This window comes from Ornithodoros turicata, chromosome 3 (genome assembly GCF_037126465.1).
Source record: "Ornithodoros turicata isolate Travis chromosome 3, ASM3712646v1, whole genome shotgun sequence".
NCBI lineage: Eukaryota > Metazoa > Arthropoda > Arachnida > Ixodida > Argasidae > Ornithodoros > Ornithodoros turicata.
Window position 1 is genome coordinate 42,620,961 of NC_088203.1, and position 16,421 is coordinate 42,637,381.

Here is a 16,421-nt window from a genome sequence, read left to right on the forward strand (position 1 = left end):
CCGGGTTTAGATCCACACGTGACAGACGTGATAGGGAGTCTTATCTCATATACAAGTTCAACGCTCTTCACCCGTCCGGTATCAACAAATCACAAGGCACCCTAGAAACACTTCACAAATAAAATATGCTTTTCCCTTCTACCTCCATTATCATCTGTTATGTTCCGCATCGCCACTGCTTTCTTTATTGCATGCCACAACTTTGTATTAAAAAAAAAACATTTGCTCGTTCTGGAACTTTCCCCACGTAACCACTAACCTCCTTATCTTTCGCTATGCTTGCCAATTCTTGCCTGAAGTCCCGTTTCGTCCACATGTTCGTGAACCTTCCATTTTTCTGTAACCGGTCTGTAGCTAGGGTTGCCACCTTTCGTAGTAAAAAATACCGGCTGAGGGAGAGGAGGTGGGATAGAGGGAAAGGAGGAAATGCTCGCGGGGAAAAGGAAGTGGCTGAGGGGTCGAATTGCACACACAGAAAACCAGAGAGAGAGCTGAAGACAATAGGAGGAAACGTGTTCCATGTGTGTAATAATAATAATAATAATAATAATAATGAGTAACTATGGAAACAAATAGTGACTGCGCGGAGTTGGGTCTGTGTTACAGATTTATTCAAGCTGTAGTGGAATGTCCCGGGGAGGGAAAAGCCCGTCCTATGAAAGGTTTTGAGCCGCAAATACCGGCAAAAGGCTGCCGGTATCACCCTCCTACCGGCAACCGGCAGAGCGAGCAAATAACCGGCCGTGCCGGTATAATACCGGCCTGGTGGCAACCCTATCTGTAGCCTAGATCACTACATTCACATAATCCCCTCCACACTCTAACAAAGCAGCCATTCACTCCGGCCGCAGAAGCTCGTACGGACCCTTTCTTCCCTCCGGGCTGTTGACCCACAATTCGCATGAACCTTTAAACACGTCACACCTAACCCTTTAAAGGGACGGTCTCGTACCCCCTGCCCCTTTCATAAAGTGTACCATTCGACTGCCCTTTGTTGAAAATGGAATACTGCTAATTTAACCGACAAAACACGCCACAGTTATTAAATAGCCGAATTAAATTGATAAAGATTGCAGAGTACGCTGCGATCTGCGTTGGCAACAATAAGAACGGCCACGTCGCCCTGCGGGTAAGTCCGTGATAGGATACAGAAATCGTCTGCTTTTGCGCGTGCTAGTGCGTCGGCGTGAGCAGACGACTTTCAGAAATTACTGGGCACCGCGGCAACTCTCGTACATTTTCTTTCAGTTCTCAGGTGAAAAACGCGCATTCTAAGTCGTGGCAAGCATGGTGGTTCAGAACAACTATGTTAATCGTCAGAAACAAGTTAAAAGTTGCTGAACAACCCCATCCACAATCACAAATCTGAAGTCGCTGGCCATCGGCGCGCGCGGTCGCATTACAGCTCGGACCAAAAATATATTACGCGCACTTCCATTACACTCCCCGTTGTACACTGATCATGCGTCGAAATTAAGTGTCGCTGACGACGTACATGGAGAAGGAGAACGTGTTTATTTAAAAACCGCATTAAATACTCGCGGAAAGAAAACACGTGACTTAGCTTCCACGTATCCGATTGTGCGCCACATTATGGGAGACCCCACAGTCAATGCTCGGACTACATTCTCCGCTCGCGGAGGTATATGCCTGAGTGTCCCCATTTCGAGAGCAAAGGGGATTACTCAAACCAAGGTGCTTCTGCAAGTTACAATTACCATGACAACGACGACGCACCCGCAGGCCGAAGTCATACGTGACGTATGCATGAGAGAGGCGCAGCGTTCGTCATCTGCTCTTACAGCACGTTTCGACAAATTCCTCGAAAACGACTTGGTTATTCCGAATGAAACTTTGACGGTTGTATGTGTACAGTACTCGTGAAACTAGTTTTGGCTAAGTTTCGGAATCGCCCCGGCTGTACGAGACCGTCCCTTTAAATACCATGCCAATGATGAGGACGGTGCCGAGAAGAAGAACAGTCTCTGTTCGAAATATCGGTGGCTTCTGTCCTCAGACAACTCCCTTCCTACATCTCTACCGGTTCGCTGGATTTCTACCCATCTGCATTGAAACAGCAAGAGTGGCTGAAGCCGTACTCAACATTTTTTTTTTGGGGGGGGGGGGGGGGGGTAGGGTTGCCAGATGAAATGCTCGGCGACAGGAGGTCCAACTTCACTTTTGACCTGATGAGGGAGATGAGTCGGCTGCTATCAGTTCGCCAGCTCACCACAACACCATACCTCACGGTGCGCAATGGACCGGTACAGAAGTTCAACGGAACACTCAAGAAGATGCTGAGGCGAACCTGCCATGAGAGCCCACGGGACTGGGACCGCTATTTGTCACCCCTTTTGTCTGCATACAGGGAGGTGCCACAGGCAAGCCTGGGGTTTTCCTCATTCAAGCTTCTGTACGGTTGAAAATTCAAGGGGACCTTGGGAATTTTGAAACAGTTGTGGGGTGGAGCATAGATTGGTGAAGATGTGGAGAGGACGTATCAACACGTATTGGACATGCGCAACAAAGTCGAAGAAACGTGTCAAATCGTCCACGAAGAACTGGGGAACGCGTCGCAGAGGTACAAGAAGTATCACGACAAAAGAAGCAGAGACCGACAATTCCGGGTGGGAGTTGCCCTACTGTTGCTTCCAACGCAAGGCAATACATTAATGATGCAGTGGAAAGGGCCTTTCAAAGTAATTGAAAATGTGGGAGAAGCTGACTATGTTATCGACCTCGGACAGAAAAAGAAGCTCCAATTCATGCAAACATACTGAAGAAGTACGCACAAAGAGAATCAGCGACACAAAGTAAACGCCATGTTGGCGTCAGTGGCTGCGAGGGATGAATGCGAAGACCACGTGGACGTTGACGTTCCAGTTACTTTGGGGGAAACGAGAGAAGATCGCCGGGACGTAATCGTTGGTGAGGAGCTAAGCACACAGCAGAGAAGTAATGTGCGAAACCTAACGGCAGCGTATCAAGAAATGTTTTCCCATTTACCCGGCTCCACTAATTTGGTGGAATGCAACTTACAGACTGCCAGGTGCACGTGGCCGTTCTATTCGCCGTACCATGTGAGGTTGGGGGAGAGTTGGAGGGAACGCTTAACCTGGGAATTATAGATACGTCCAACTCCCTCTATACCATTCACCAGTTTTGATTGCAAACAAATCCAATGGATCAAACAGAGGGTGCATTGATTTCCGAAGAATCAACGACATTCTCGTCTCAGACACAGAGCCCATTCTCAGATCGGATTGCAGAGGTTGGCTCAGGCGTATACTTCACTAAACTCAACCTTGCAAATATATATTGGTAGATTACCCTTAATGATGAGTCAAAACCAAAAACCGCATTCTGGACAACAAGTAACCTGTACCAGTTGAAGTACATGCCATTCGGCTTCGAGACAGCCTCAGTGGTACTTGCAAAACTCACAAGAGATGTGCTGCAGGGAATGCCCAATGTGCAACATTACTACAATGATGCAGTCGTCGCGACGGATACGTTCAAGGTGATGATGATTGGGAGTTTTGTAGCGCAGCGACAACTGGATACGTTGAAGGAAGGACACGTTGAGACCCTAAACGAAGTCTTCAGGAAGATATGAAAGGCAGCACTAACAGTACGACCAAAAAGGGGCAAAAATGGGTTCACTGAGTTGTCATTCTTGAGACACAAGATTGGTCACGGGAAACAAAGCCCCACCTCAGCTACCTTCGAAAAAATCAAGAATGCACCGAGGCCGAAAACGAAAGCACACATACGGTCATTTTTAGGATTGGTGGGCTATTATCGACAATTCATCCCTAACTGTTCGTTGGTTGCTGCGCTACTGTCAGGCCTGACAAAGAAACGAGAGAAAAGGTGGAAAAATGTGAGAGCCGAGCAAGAACGGACATTCTGTACGCTCAAAGCGCATCTTGCTGAGGCACCAATTTTGGAGTTGTCCGATTTTACAAAGCCTTGGGAGCATTTCTGATGTTGATGATTAGGTTTTTTCTGGCGCATCGACAATTGGGAGTTCTATTTCAATGTAATTCTGAACTTCATGAAATTGTGAAAACAGTACCATCACTATCTGTGTATATATATTAAAGACACTGTAGCATTTCGTTATGCAAAAGAACTATTTAAAAAAAAGAAAAAAAAGATATTCATGCTTTCGTGGACATTTTTGTATGTATGGTGCACGTACGGCTTTCGACACGATATGCCAGTAGAAAGCTATTAGATCGAGGACGGGCGTACCTAACCACTCAGAAAGAGTGCCTCGCTATTGTCTGAGCAATCAGACATTATCACATATTTGTGTATGGAACCCAGATCGTTATTCAAACTGATCATCAGCCGCTTAGATATACCTTGACAGCGCGAAGTACATGAATGCTCGAGTGCTCGGGCACAGCCGTGCAGAAGTATAATTTCAAAGTGGAGGGCATCAAGGGCAAAGATAATGTCGGTGCCGGCAACTTAAGTAGGCCTTAATGAAGGTACTATTCGTTAGGTTGATATGCAGGAGTTATGCATGCTGCACTCCAAATCTTTTTACACCTTAAAGGGTGTAAACCTAAATGTGCGGGGCACGCACCTTTTAAGGTGTAGTTTAACACCGTCAACATTGTTAGGGTGTAATCATGTGGAAGGGTGTAATTCTCAATGCCGAATAAGAAAATACACAGAAAATGTTGACAGCTTGATGCGAAAAAACTACTTTTTTCGCATCAAGCTCACAACACTGTCTGGGTATATGCCCAGGATCATCTAGGAATGAAGTGTATTTGTATGTCATTTTGATAATCACCAAATGAACATATCTATAAAAAGTTTCACTGCATTTAAAGTATTCAGTAAAGGTTGCTCTGCTCATGTAGCATGTCTATAGGTAATTGGTGAACTCTAATACGATCAACTATGTGTATAAGAATGTTATGTTAACGAAATATATACGGCTATACATAGGCAACTCAAGGAAAATCCGATTCACCAGAACACACTTCAATGAGTTATATGGAAAATGGTATGCATGGCTTGTTATATGCTCTGATTTTTTTTTTTTTCTTTACTGAAAACTGATGGAACAAGAGAGGTGTCACTTGAACAGGTGCCAGAATGTCACATAAGAAAGCTTCTGTCAGAAGCGTCACAATTGATAGCTTTGGAGTTTCAGCAAGTTGTGTAATTGTAAAAGAAATGCCTGAAAATGACTTGCCGGTATTTTTAGAGATCTTAGGAATATATGTTGTAAATTCTCAGATTCTTTTCATTGCCCTGTGTTTAACCACAGTTGAATAAGATTGCCACTTGCATGTCCATGTGGTAACCACCACTCACGAACCCACTGTTTTGAAAAATTGGAAGAGCGTTTCACCTGACGTGCTGAACCTGCACAAACTCCCGGATGGCAGGCGCGTTATCAATCATGTCATGCGCTTCTGTAGTGTGCCTTACTTATGTCAATTCATGTGGCGGGCTCTCTAATTGCCTATGTTATTTCTTAACCGATGTCAAGCTCTCCTTAGTGTGCCTGAATTAATCCACACCTGGCTGTTAATTATGCCATGCCATGTGTTTATTATTTCGTCATGTCGTGCGTTCTTCTCGTGTTTCGTAAGTAATTTTATGTAATGTGGAAAACCTGCCCACTTCATCGTCAAAACGTAATTGTTGTAGTTGTTATGTAATGCGCTCCTGTCATGTCTGCAGTATTCGATCTCCTTTCAGGGAACAAAGTAAATGTGTGTTCAATATTCAAACACACCCTAGAATACACCCTGTATCACACCATCACCGAGATTTTCCAGAAAAGGGTGTAATATACCTTTCTTACACTCTCAAGAGCTCTCAAACAGATTTTCGGGGTGCACAAAGGGTGTATTACTCCTGTGTACAGCCATTTTACGCCCATTTTACACCTTTAGGGGTGTGAAAAGATTTAGAGTGTGTGTTAAATGTAATCTGTTTACGTACCCACGTAACGTCTTTATTATAATGCGTCGCATTTTACTTATTCGTAGCATTTCTCAGTTTCAATCGTATGCATGTGCATTCTATAGGTGGAACAAGTAAAGCGTGAGCCCTATACATAGCCGGTGAAAATGATGATGATGATGATTCGGGTTTTTATGGCGCACGGACAACTGAGGTTATAGTGCGCCAAATCTATGATGAAATTATGACTAGTTAAAATTGTGCATGGAAATTGATAGGATCGTTAAAATTATATGTGAAGTAGATTAAAAACATATTTACAAATGCATAAAACAGCTGTATAAAATTACAGAAGACTAACCATGCCAGTGCCTTTTAAGAAATTAATAACTCTGTTAAAAGGGATGATAGCCTCATCACCGAGCAACAGTGCTGGGTGAAGAGGTAAAAACTGTCTATAAAACTCTCTGAAATGGTGCTGACGATGAGGTTCATGGTATGAACAGGTGATGAGTATATGCAGGACGGAGAGAAGCTCACCACAGTGCGTACACTGAGGAGGCTCCTCTCCATAAAACAAAAATGCATGGGTCAAGAAGCCGGTGAAAATACTACCCCATTTTGTTGTTGTTGAAATTGTGCTCATATGTTCCTCTCTTCGGTTTTGATGTTGTGAGCTGTTCAGTCGAAAGTTTGTGTGATTATACTGTTAGAATCTCGTCTATTGTAAAGTGTGAAATGTTAACACGTTAACATTCTTGAAAAGGGGGCAGTGTCACAAATCCGTGATTCCGGCGCATCTTGGGAATTTTTTTCGAGCATAGGCTATGCAGTTAAAAGTACAGTAGCTGAGAGATGCAGCAGTCTTTTTGCATCATGTACTTTGTCTAGACGTCGAAATTGCCTTTTTCCTGTGAAAAGCATTTAGTATTTATGTCTGGGGACTGAACATTGGGGAGGGCAATGAACCCCTGGACGTGTAGTGGGTTAGCAGATTCTTGCATGTCCTTGCATAAAGGCGGCATCTCAGCGTGAAAAATGCCATCTTAGTTAACCTAACTTGACCCTCGCAAACATACTGTCAGCGGGCTTCACGTGGTGCATGCACGTATGAGGTGAAGCCGGCTGGTGGAATGGCAGCTCCAGCCAAAAGAATGCCTACTAATTAGTATTATTAATAACAATAATAGTGGTACAAAGGGGTGTCGGGCGCATTGATGTAGAAGTTATGGAGCAGATTTTTTCTTGCTTTGAGACTTACCCAGAAGTCATAAAACCATAAAACGGAGTCAGCTTAAGTTGTCGTGGCAGCCACCAAGGTGACGACCTTCCGACCTTGATTCCACTTCGCATACCTTTGAAGCATTCTTTTTTGTTCGTGTCTGTTTTAATTTATTCCATACAAAAAGAAAAGAAAAAACCTGGGAGCGGTATAGACGATGTGGTGAGCGGGCGAATATGGGAATGGATCCTCCAAAGTTACGCTTTAATGTGCTTTAATGTTTTTTTTTTTTTTTGTTTTTGTTTGTTTTTTTTTCGACAAGCTGCCATCCTGTACACGCCCGGTAGGACCCTGCCATGGGTCAACCACGAATATGTTTTGTAAGAGAAGAAAGAGCGTTTCGAGCCAAACACGGTGTCGTCCATTATCATACAGAGATAAACAGTGAAGTCTTGAAAAACTGCAAAATTAAATGAAGTGTCTTTATTTTTTTCATCTAAACATCATTAAGGTCTCAAACTTCAAACTACGCGCCCGTACGAAAATTCCGGAACAAACTTGATCAGCCCGAACCTGGTTTTAATCAGGCCGGATGAAGAGGAATCCCCGGGGTCGGTCAGGCATCTTCCAGTCGGTTCCGGGATGGATCTGCCTTTATCCTGCCTGAAAACAAGAGGAATTTCCGGGATTCCGGAGCACCTGGGTTTTGATCAGACTAGTACAAGCTATAGTCAGGTTCAGTTCGCAACCGAACGCGAACCTGGCATTAATATTGGTCGGGTTAACACCAGGCCCGCCGGACCTGAGTCGGGGGCTTGGTTTTCAGACCCGGCTCGTGGCCTGCTTTTGAGCCTTTCTATGTTCTTTTTTTGTTTTTTTGTTTAAATCGGGCGGTAATCCTTAAAGGACTCCTGCAGAGAGAGACGGATTTTGTAATGTTAAGTCAATAATGTTTGCGTGAACTCAAAATTCATAGCCCTCCACTATTGGTTTCTGTAGTGCAGAACACTGGGAATTAACAGCATTTAACTGTTCGGTTTCGGCGATGAAAAAAAAAAAAAAAAACCGACGTGAAATATATTATTCATACAGACTTTTGCCGCAGATTGAGGTGGTTTCCATTCGTGTCGTGCAGTAATTAAGCTAATTTTGTTGATTATTACGAATTTATCAAGCACAGGTACCTTTTTCTTGCATTAATTTGGATGCATATCGACATAGCACACTATTCCAGTCAAAATGAATGGGTTTCTCACAAGATTTGCACATATATTTGACATCCGAAAATTCGTCGTTGGGCTCGATGAATTTTGCGTTCGCCGAACTCTCGGCTCCGCCTTTATCGAGACAAAGTGAAACGAGCGACACGTTTTATTCCGATCGAGTCAAGAGATCCACCGATGGATCTCTTGACTCGTCTGAGGGTTCGCCAGCCTTGGATCTTTTGACCCCTTTGTGTTACGTCGTTAACTCTAACATCGCTAAGCAGTAATTACCCGTATCGAAATACAAGGAACCCGTTTTACGTGGGGGGGTACCACCTATCTTGAAAAGTTTCCCCCCTCACATATACTAATGTGCCACAAACAGGAAGTTAATATCACCAACCATTCCCATTTTATTTGATTTGATTTGATTTGGGGTTTTTTGGCGCAAGAGCAGCTCTGGCCATACTGCGCCAAGACAATGGTTAAATATAGCAGGCTTCTATATAGTTAACAATTAAAAGCTGTGACTATGGCAATTTGATAATGAAGTGAATGATGAAAGTCACCCATGTGGGGTGTGAATGGGCGAGGCTTTGAGGCAACCCCAGGCAAGGGAGTTGCCAATCCTCCTCTGTCTCATGTGAGACTTCGGGGCTGCCTCGGGTGAGGGCATCACCCAACTCCCTACCTAAGGGATTCCGGGGGGTGTCCTGGGCGAGGGAGTCGCCAATCCTCCTCTGTCCTTAAAGGGACTTTAGGACACAGCCCCGGGCGGGAGTTTCCCTGTCTGCCCATTCTCTACATGTAGGAGTCAAGATGGCACTAGAGTCGGTTGAGGAAGTTGCAATCTCTAAGGAAATTCATAATGGAATCAGGTTCAACCATTGGCTCGTCACCTAGAAGAATGGCCGGATGAAACGGAACATTGTGCTTGTATAGTACGGTAAAGTGTTTCAAGCGAGCATTTTCAAACAAGGGGCAAGTTATAAGGAGGTGGACCACAGTGAGCTGGACATTGCAATGGCGGCATTCTGGTGGGTCTTCTCTGCGTAGTAGGTAGCCGTGCGTCAGAAATGAATGGCCTATCTGCAATCTGCACAATATTACGTCAGTGAATCTGTCTGTCTGCTTCACATCTGTTTCTGCTATCCTAGGTTTAATCAAGTGTAGCTTATTGTTGACCTTGGTATCCCATTGCTGCTGCCATTCTTTTATAATTGCTCTCTTCATAACCGGTCTGAAATCCTGAAGAGGTATGGTGAGCAACGACACATCTTCATTCAAGGATGATGCAGCCGCGTTATCAGCTTGCTCGTTCCCATCAATGCCACAGTGACTGGGAACCCATACTAGCTTCACCTCAAGCCCTCTGGCATAAGTCTTGTTTAGGAGACTGCGAACATGTAAAGCAAGAAAGTTACGTGTGGTCCTTAGAGACACCAGTGTTTTAATGGAACTTAATGAGTCTGTATATATGACTGAACGTTGAATGCTGTTGCTTAGTATGTGCTCTAGTGCCATCTTGATTGCAGTGAGCTCCGCTGTGGATATACTCGCATAGTTGTGAAGCCTTTGCTTCTGAACCAAGTCAGCGCATATCATTGCACAGCCAGTGCCGGTTGTACGTTTTGTCCCATCCGTGTAAATGGGTTGGTGCTGTCCGAAGGTTTCTTTTAAAGCCAGGAATTCCTGTTTAATTACAGAGTGTGAGGTATCATTCTTGTCGTATCTCAACAGCGACTGGTCGTACTGAGGTACCTGAATGCTCCATGGTGCTGTTTCATTGATCATTTGGGCGACCAGATAATCTACCTGCATGCCATATTTCTGCATCGCATGTCGCACACGCAAATTTAGAGGTGGAGTAGCAGATGGCTTATTTTCAAATAGACGCTTAAACCGGGTTTCTTGGACTGCTACGTAAGCTGGGTTTCGGGGGTTGCTCCGGTTTTTTGTGCAGTAGAGCATCATCAAATAGTGCCTTCGTCTCTCCAGGGAGTATTGCCCCGATTGCACAAGGAGGCTGTCGATAGGAGAGGTCCTGAATGCACCAGTCGCTAGTCTCATGGCCTGGTTGTGAATGGGGTCAAGCATCTTGAGTGTAGACCTTCTGGCAGATCCATAAACAATACAACCGTAGTCAATGCGTGATCGTACAACTGAATTATATACCTTGAGTAGCATTCCCTTGTCACTTCCCCAAGACGTGTGTGACAATATCTTTAGTATGTTTGATGCTGCGTGGCATTTCTGTTTAACATGTTTGATGTGGCTTGCAAATGTTAGCCTGTGATCAAAGATCACCCCCAAAAACTTGTGTTCCTTCTCTACTGGAATGTTTATTTGATTCATAATTAATGCTGGGTCTGGAAGTAGCCCCCTCTTTCGAGAGAACATCACGCATACTGTCTTTTCTGCAGAAAAGTTAAAACCATTTTCTCTTGCCCATTTGGCGAGCTTATTTATGGTCATTTGTACCTGTCTTTCGCATATCGACTGGTTACATGAACTGTATGATACCTGCAGGTCATCTACATACATCGAGTACGATACACTCTGTGGAATAACCCTTGCCAGGGAATTCATCTTTATGATAAATAGTGTTACACTAAGTACACAGCCCTGGGGTACACCATTCTCCTGACAGAAAACCTCGGATAGTGTGGTGCCCAATTTCACCTGAAAGAACCTATCTCGTAAGAAATTCTCGATACAGCGCAGAAGGCGTCCTCGGATACCATATGCATGGAGATCCTGCAAAATGCCGTGCCTCCAGGTTGTATCATAAGCCTTCGCTATGTCAAAGAAGACCGACATGCAGTGTTGCCTTCGCACGAATGCTTCTCTTATTTGTGTTTCGAGTCGTACAAGGTGGTCAATCGTTGAATGTCCGGCGCGAAACCCACATTGATTTTTTGCGATTATTCCCTCTGCCTCTAAATGGTATCGAAGACGGTTATTTATTAGTCGCTCAAACGTTTTTCCTATGCAGCTAGTTAGAGCTATCGGCCGGTAGCTTGCTGTCAACGTTGGGTCCTTTCCTGGTTTCAAGATTGGTATTACGTGTGCCTTTTTCCACTCGGAAGGGAGTGTGCCCTTGCGCCACACAGAGTTAAAAAGGGCTAGGAGCACTTCACGAGACTTTGTGGACAGGTGAGTTAGCATCAGGTAATGGACTGAATCCGGCCCAGGCGCAGTCTGATTAGTGCCTAACAAAGCCCTTTCGAGTTCAACCATTCGAAGGTCGGAGTTGTACGGCTCTCTTTCTCCGCCAGAGGTAGGCAGAGTTCTTCTTTCAGCCTCCGCTTTTATTCTGAGAAAGCTTGTGCTGTAGTGTGCCGAGCCCGATACCATTTCAAAGTGTCGTCCCATCATATCTGCCTGTTCTTTGAGTGTTTTACATGGCACAGTGTTCAGTATTAGCGGGGGCACAGTGAAAGCGAAGTACTTTCCCCTTATTTTGTTTAATCGGTCCCAGACCACCTTTGTTGGGGTTTGCTCATTAAGAGTGGATACAAATGACATCCAAGATTGCTTTTTCGCTTCTTTGTAGGTGCGTCGAGCCATGGCTCGTTTTCTTTTGAAGCTTAAGAGGTTATCTGTCGTAGGGTGTCTCCTGAACACAGCCCACGCTTTCTTTTGTTCTTTTCGTGTTTTTTGGCATTCCTCATTCCACCAAGGCTTTTTCCTTTTCGGAAATTTTGTTGATGTCTGTGGGATACTCTTTTTGGCTGCTTTTATTATCTGATGTATAATTCTCTCATTGCTCTCGTCTACTGAGGCGTCGTCTATCATTGAGAGGCTTAACGTCGATTCTTTTTCAAACCTCTCCCAGTCAGCTTTTGCCAGTATCCATCTCGGGCTTCGTGTGGAGATAGATTGAAAGGATGTAACATACATGAGCCGAGTCGGAAAATGATCGCTTCCGTACGGGTCTTGTTCCACTCTCCACTCGAGACACTGAAACAAGGAGGGAGAGCAGAAGGATATGTCTAGTGGGCTTAAAGTGCCGCTTGCACTACAACAGAATGTAGGGCTTCCCGTATTCAGGATACACAGTGAATGTGATGAGAGCGTGTTTTCGATAATTTTACCATGGGTGTTGCATCGCGTGCTGCCCCACAATGGATTGTGCCCGTTGAGATCACCCATAATAACAAAGGGAGTAGGAAGTTGGTCAATTAGGTCGTCAATTTCCCTCTGCTCTAGCACCATTGATGGTGGCAAGTACAGTGAAACCACTGTTACAATTCGGTCAAGGCTAAGTTGCACTGCAACGGCTTCCAAGTTAGTGTTGAGTGTAACTTCTGTCACTGGCTGTATTTTGTGCGCTAGTATCGCCACACCACCAGATGCACGGTTAGCGTTGATTCTATGTTTAGTAAAAACATTATAGTGCTTGAAGAGATTTGTTCTGCTACCATCTCGTAGGTATGTTTCCTGGAGGCAGAATGTTAGAGGTTCGTGCTTTTCTAAAAGGGAGTGTATGTCTTCCAGATTATGATAAAAGCCTCGACAGTTCCACTGGAGGAAAGAGCGCATAATTTGTGTGTGTGTGTGTTTGTGTGAAGGACGTACACCTTTCATGTGCACTCCCACTTCCAAACGAACAGCATCAAAACCATTTTACGTTTTCAGGGGTGCAAAGGGATGTTCAAGTATTTTTCTTTGGACCTGTTATCCGTTTGCGAGCTGGCTTCTTGCGGGCATCTGCTAATTCTTTGTCCGAGATATCAGGGAGCGAACCGCTCCTCGATAGCCCACCTTCCAAGTGTTTCCGTGTAGTTGAGCCGGTGCTCACGAATGAGCGCTCCGAGCTCGAGTCGTCGTCACAATCCATAGAGTTTACCTCCATGGAAGACGACGGGGGTGACACCACCCGTTGGGGTGGTGTCAGAGAAGGAGTTACAGGTTTACCAAGCTGTGGTAGGTCTCCTTGGGTTTGGTTGCGATTTGGATCTGTTTGTGTGCATCGTGTTATCATCGTTGGTTTTTCTTTGACTATCGCTGCAAAGGATTTCTGAAAGAGAAATGGCGAGACCTTTTTCTTGGCTTCAGGATAGCTGATATTCTGGGTTACCTTAATGTGTAGTATTTCTTTTTCCATTTTCCATTTTGCACATGACCTCGAATAGGCTGGATGCTCTCCTGAGCAGTTGACACACTGTTCTGTCTCTTTACATTCCTTAGTTTCGTGGGTAGTCTGGCCACATCGAGTGCAGCAGGGCGACCCTCTGCACGCATCAGCACCATGACCGAACCTGTTACACCGAAAGCAGCGCAACGGATTTGGGATGTATGGTCTCACTTCTGCGGATAGGTATCCCACCTTAAGCGTTTGTGGTATTGTGGGCTTATCGAAGGTCAGTACTACATTCCTTGTGATGATGTATTCATTGTTTTTTCTGATTTTCAGCTTCCTGACATTTGTAACACCTTGTTCCTTCAGGTTGGTAAGGATTTCCTCCTCCGGAACATCGATAAGTTCTGGCACAGCAATGACGCCTCGGGACGTGTTCAAAGTCTTGTGGTATGAAGCTGCAATCTTTGTTCCCAACATGTCATGTGTACTCAGAATTTTCTCGCAGTCAGCCTGGGACGTGCACTTAAGGAGGAGGTCTCCGGACCGCATTTTCTTTATTTCTGTAATGTTGCCCGACAAGGAAGCCACTGCCTTTTCGATAAAAAAAGGGGATAATTTGCCAAGTGGGACGCTTTTTTTCGTTTCTGTTTCTGCAGTGGACAAGACGATGTACTTAGGGGAGAATCATTTGCAGGGTTCTTCTAATAGTGTTCCATCGGTCCGAGGGCGTTTACCACCCCCGATCGTAGAGAAGTTTGAAGATTTTTTTCCCATGCACTGTTGATAACCAAGGACATTCCTAACGGTCACCCACATTTCATGCCCTTGAGTCTACATGTGGGAAGGTCCCGGGGTTATTACACCCATCGGCCGGGGCTTGACCAAGACCCCGACCGCCACCGTTCATGGCTTCTATCCCTTCGCCTCTCATCCCATCAGCACGGTACGGATAACACCTTGGGACTGGGGGCTGGGGTACGTGGTGTCGCCACTCACCAAACATCGGCCGAAGCTGATGCCCCCTGCGGGGCCCATTTTATTAAGGTGTATCCATATAAATGGCCCACCCTGTAGAATACAAATGCAGGTGGCAAATCAACATCTCATTTTTATTGACTTAGTTACTTATTTTGTAACACATAGCGCAGTCAAAGAAAAGCCGACAGCTCTCTTATGTCATTTGTGTTAAAAACAGGTGGTTGCATTGTAATGATGATGATGATTTTGGTTTTTTTGGCGCAAAAGCTGCTAGGGCTATAATGCGCCAAACAACAAGGTAATGTGATGAACCTAGTTAAAAACTTGAGATGCTCATGTTAAAACACTTGGCTAGTGGTGGCTTAAAAAAACATGAAAGGGTTAGGAAAAGAGCTCACTGTAAAATTCACAGTTTGTTAAGATATCCGATATCCTTTAAAAATTTATGTACTGCAGTAAAAGGAACAATAGCCTCATCACCCAGCAAAAGAGCTGGATGAAGAGGTAAAGAGTAACGATAAAATTCAGTGAAATGATGCTCACGATAACTTTCATGTAACGGGCATGTAATTAGAATGTGTTGGACAGAAAGGGGCTCTCTACCGTACGGGCCTAATTTTCAGACCCAGGCCCAGCTGCTATGGCGTGAACCCGGCCCGGGCCCGACGTCTCCTATATATTTCCAGCCCGTACCCGACTGTTCCCATGCTCAGGCCCGGTCCCAGCCCGCCTCTGCTCTATGTGTTCTCGAGGCTCGGATGCGTATTTAGATTTACTACGGTACTGTGGTACGGTGATGTTACACGTAAGGTTTGTCTGCGCAGTGTGGTGACATCTTGCGCATGCCACAGGGTAGGAATGCGGATAATTTGGACCACCTGAGGTTCTTTTGACGTGCGCTATGCTCTGGCCTCTACTCTGGTCTCCCTTCAAATCCGCGTATTGAAAGAGCACAGCACAGCGAGGAAAAGGACGCAGCTAATTGGTGGAGAGTGAGGAGGTACCCTCTCTGTTTTACAGGCTCTGTTACAGGCTACAGGCAAGCCGCTGTGTGCTTGGTGCTTTGCTTGCTTGGGAAGGCAGCGGCGCGTGGGCGATATAGATGTACCTTGCGGATCAATAGAGACTCATTTCCGCTCGACTGCGCATGCACCGGTGTTATTCTCCCTTCTCGAACTCTCACGCGAACGAAATATGTCAGAACACCTAACCTAACTGACACTCGTGCCGGACTTGCTCAGCGCGCCCGCCACAGCAAACGTTCCCAAATGCCTGTGATTGCACGTGTGAAATCCAGACTCAGTACACGAAATAAGCATGATCACATATAAAAAAAGTGATAGTTCTCAGATGAGAATACCATGATACACCGTACCCGATGAAAAAAAAAAGTTACATTAAAATTCAGCTGTCCAGTCTCGCCAAATATGTTCGCGTACGTGCCCGACCATGGTCGGCGTTGTCAAGCCTGTACCCGGCCCGGGCCCGGTGGCTGAAACCCCAGCCCGGCCCAGGTCCGTATAAAAACGCAAAGCGCGGGCCGGGCTCGGGCTTTCGGGTAAGCCCGGGCCCGTGCAGTACTCTACTACCAAGTGAACAGCCTGCCAGAACATGAACTCATTGACAATCCTGGTAATCCTGGTGTTAACATTCCAGAACACAGCATTGGTGGTCCCAGTGCAAGCATTGTTACCGAAGCACAAGCCTCACAAGAAACCAGTGCAAGCATCACTACCGAAGCACAAGCCCCTCAAGAGACAAACCCAAATGAAGTTAAAGATGAAAGTCACTGAAAAGGTTAGCCAGCCATACAAATGAAGTGCCTACCAAGTCCTTTCCGCTGACCTGCCCCATTAAGCTCCCTGTTGTGAAGACACGTGTGCGCCCACCGAAGCGAATGCTAGAGAGGCGGGAAAAAAATAAGGGGCACGATGTAGGTAGCCCAGTGCCATTCAAGCATCTTCCTCTGGAGTCTCAACACAAAAGTAAGAAT

General features: G+C 45.4%; 1 protein-coding gene across 1 annotated transcript; it reads right to left on the reverse strand.

Moving 5' to 3' along the window:
• Nucleotides 1-13,021: 13,021 nt before the first annotated feature.
• LOC135389389 (uncharacterized) lies at nucleotides 13,022-13,999 on the reverse strand. Its single transcript, XM_064619443.1, has one exon. The coding sequence runs from the start codon at nucleotides 13,997-13,999 to the stop codon at nucleotides 13,022-13,024; it is 978 nt and encodes a 325-aa protein (XP_064475513.1).
• Nucleotides 14,000-16,421: the final 2,422 nt, after the last annotated feature.

Coding starts and splice junctions, on each gene's coding strand:
- LOC135389389 (XM_064619443.1), bottom strand. CDS start 13,999: ATGCGGTCCGGAGACCTCCTCCTTAAGTGCACGTCCCAGGCTGACTGC.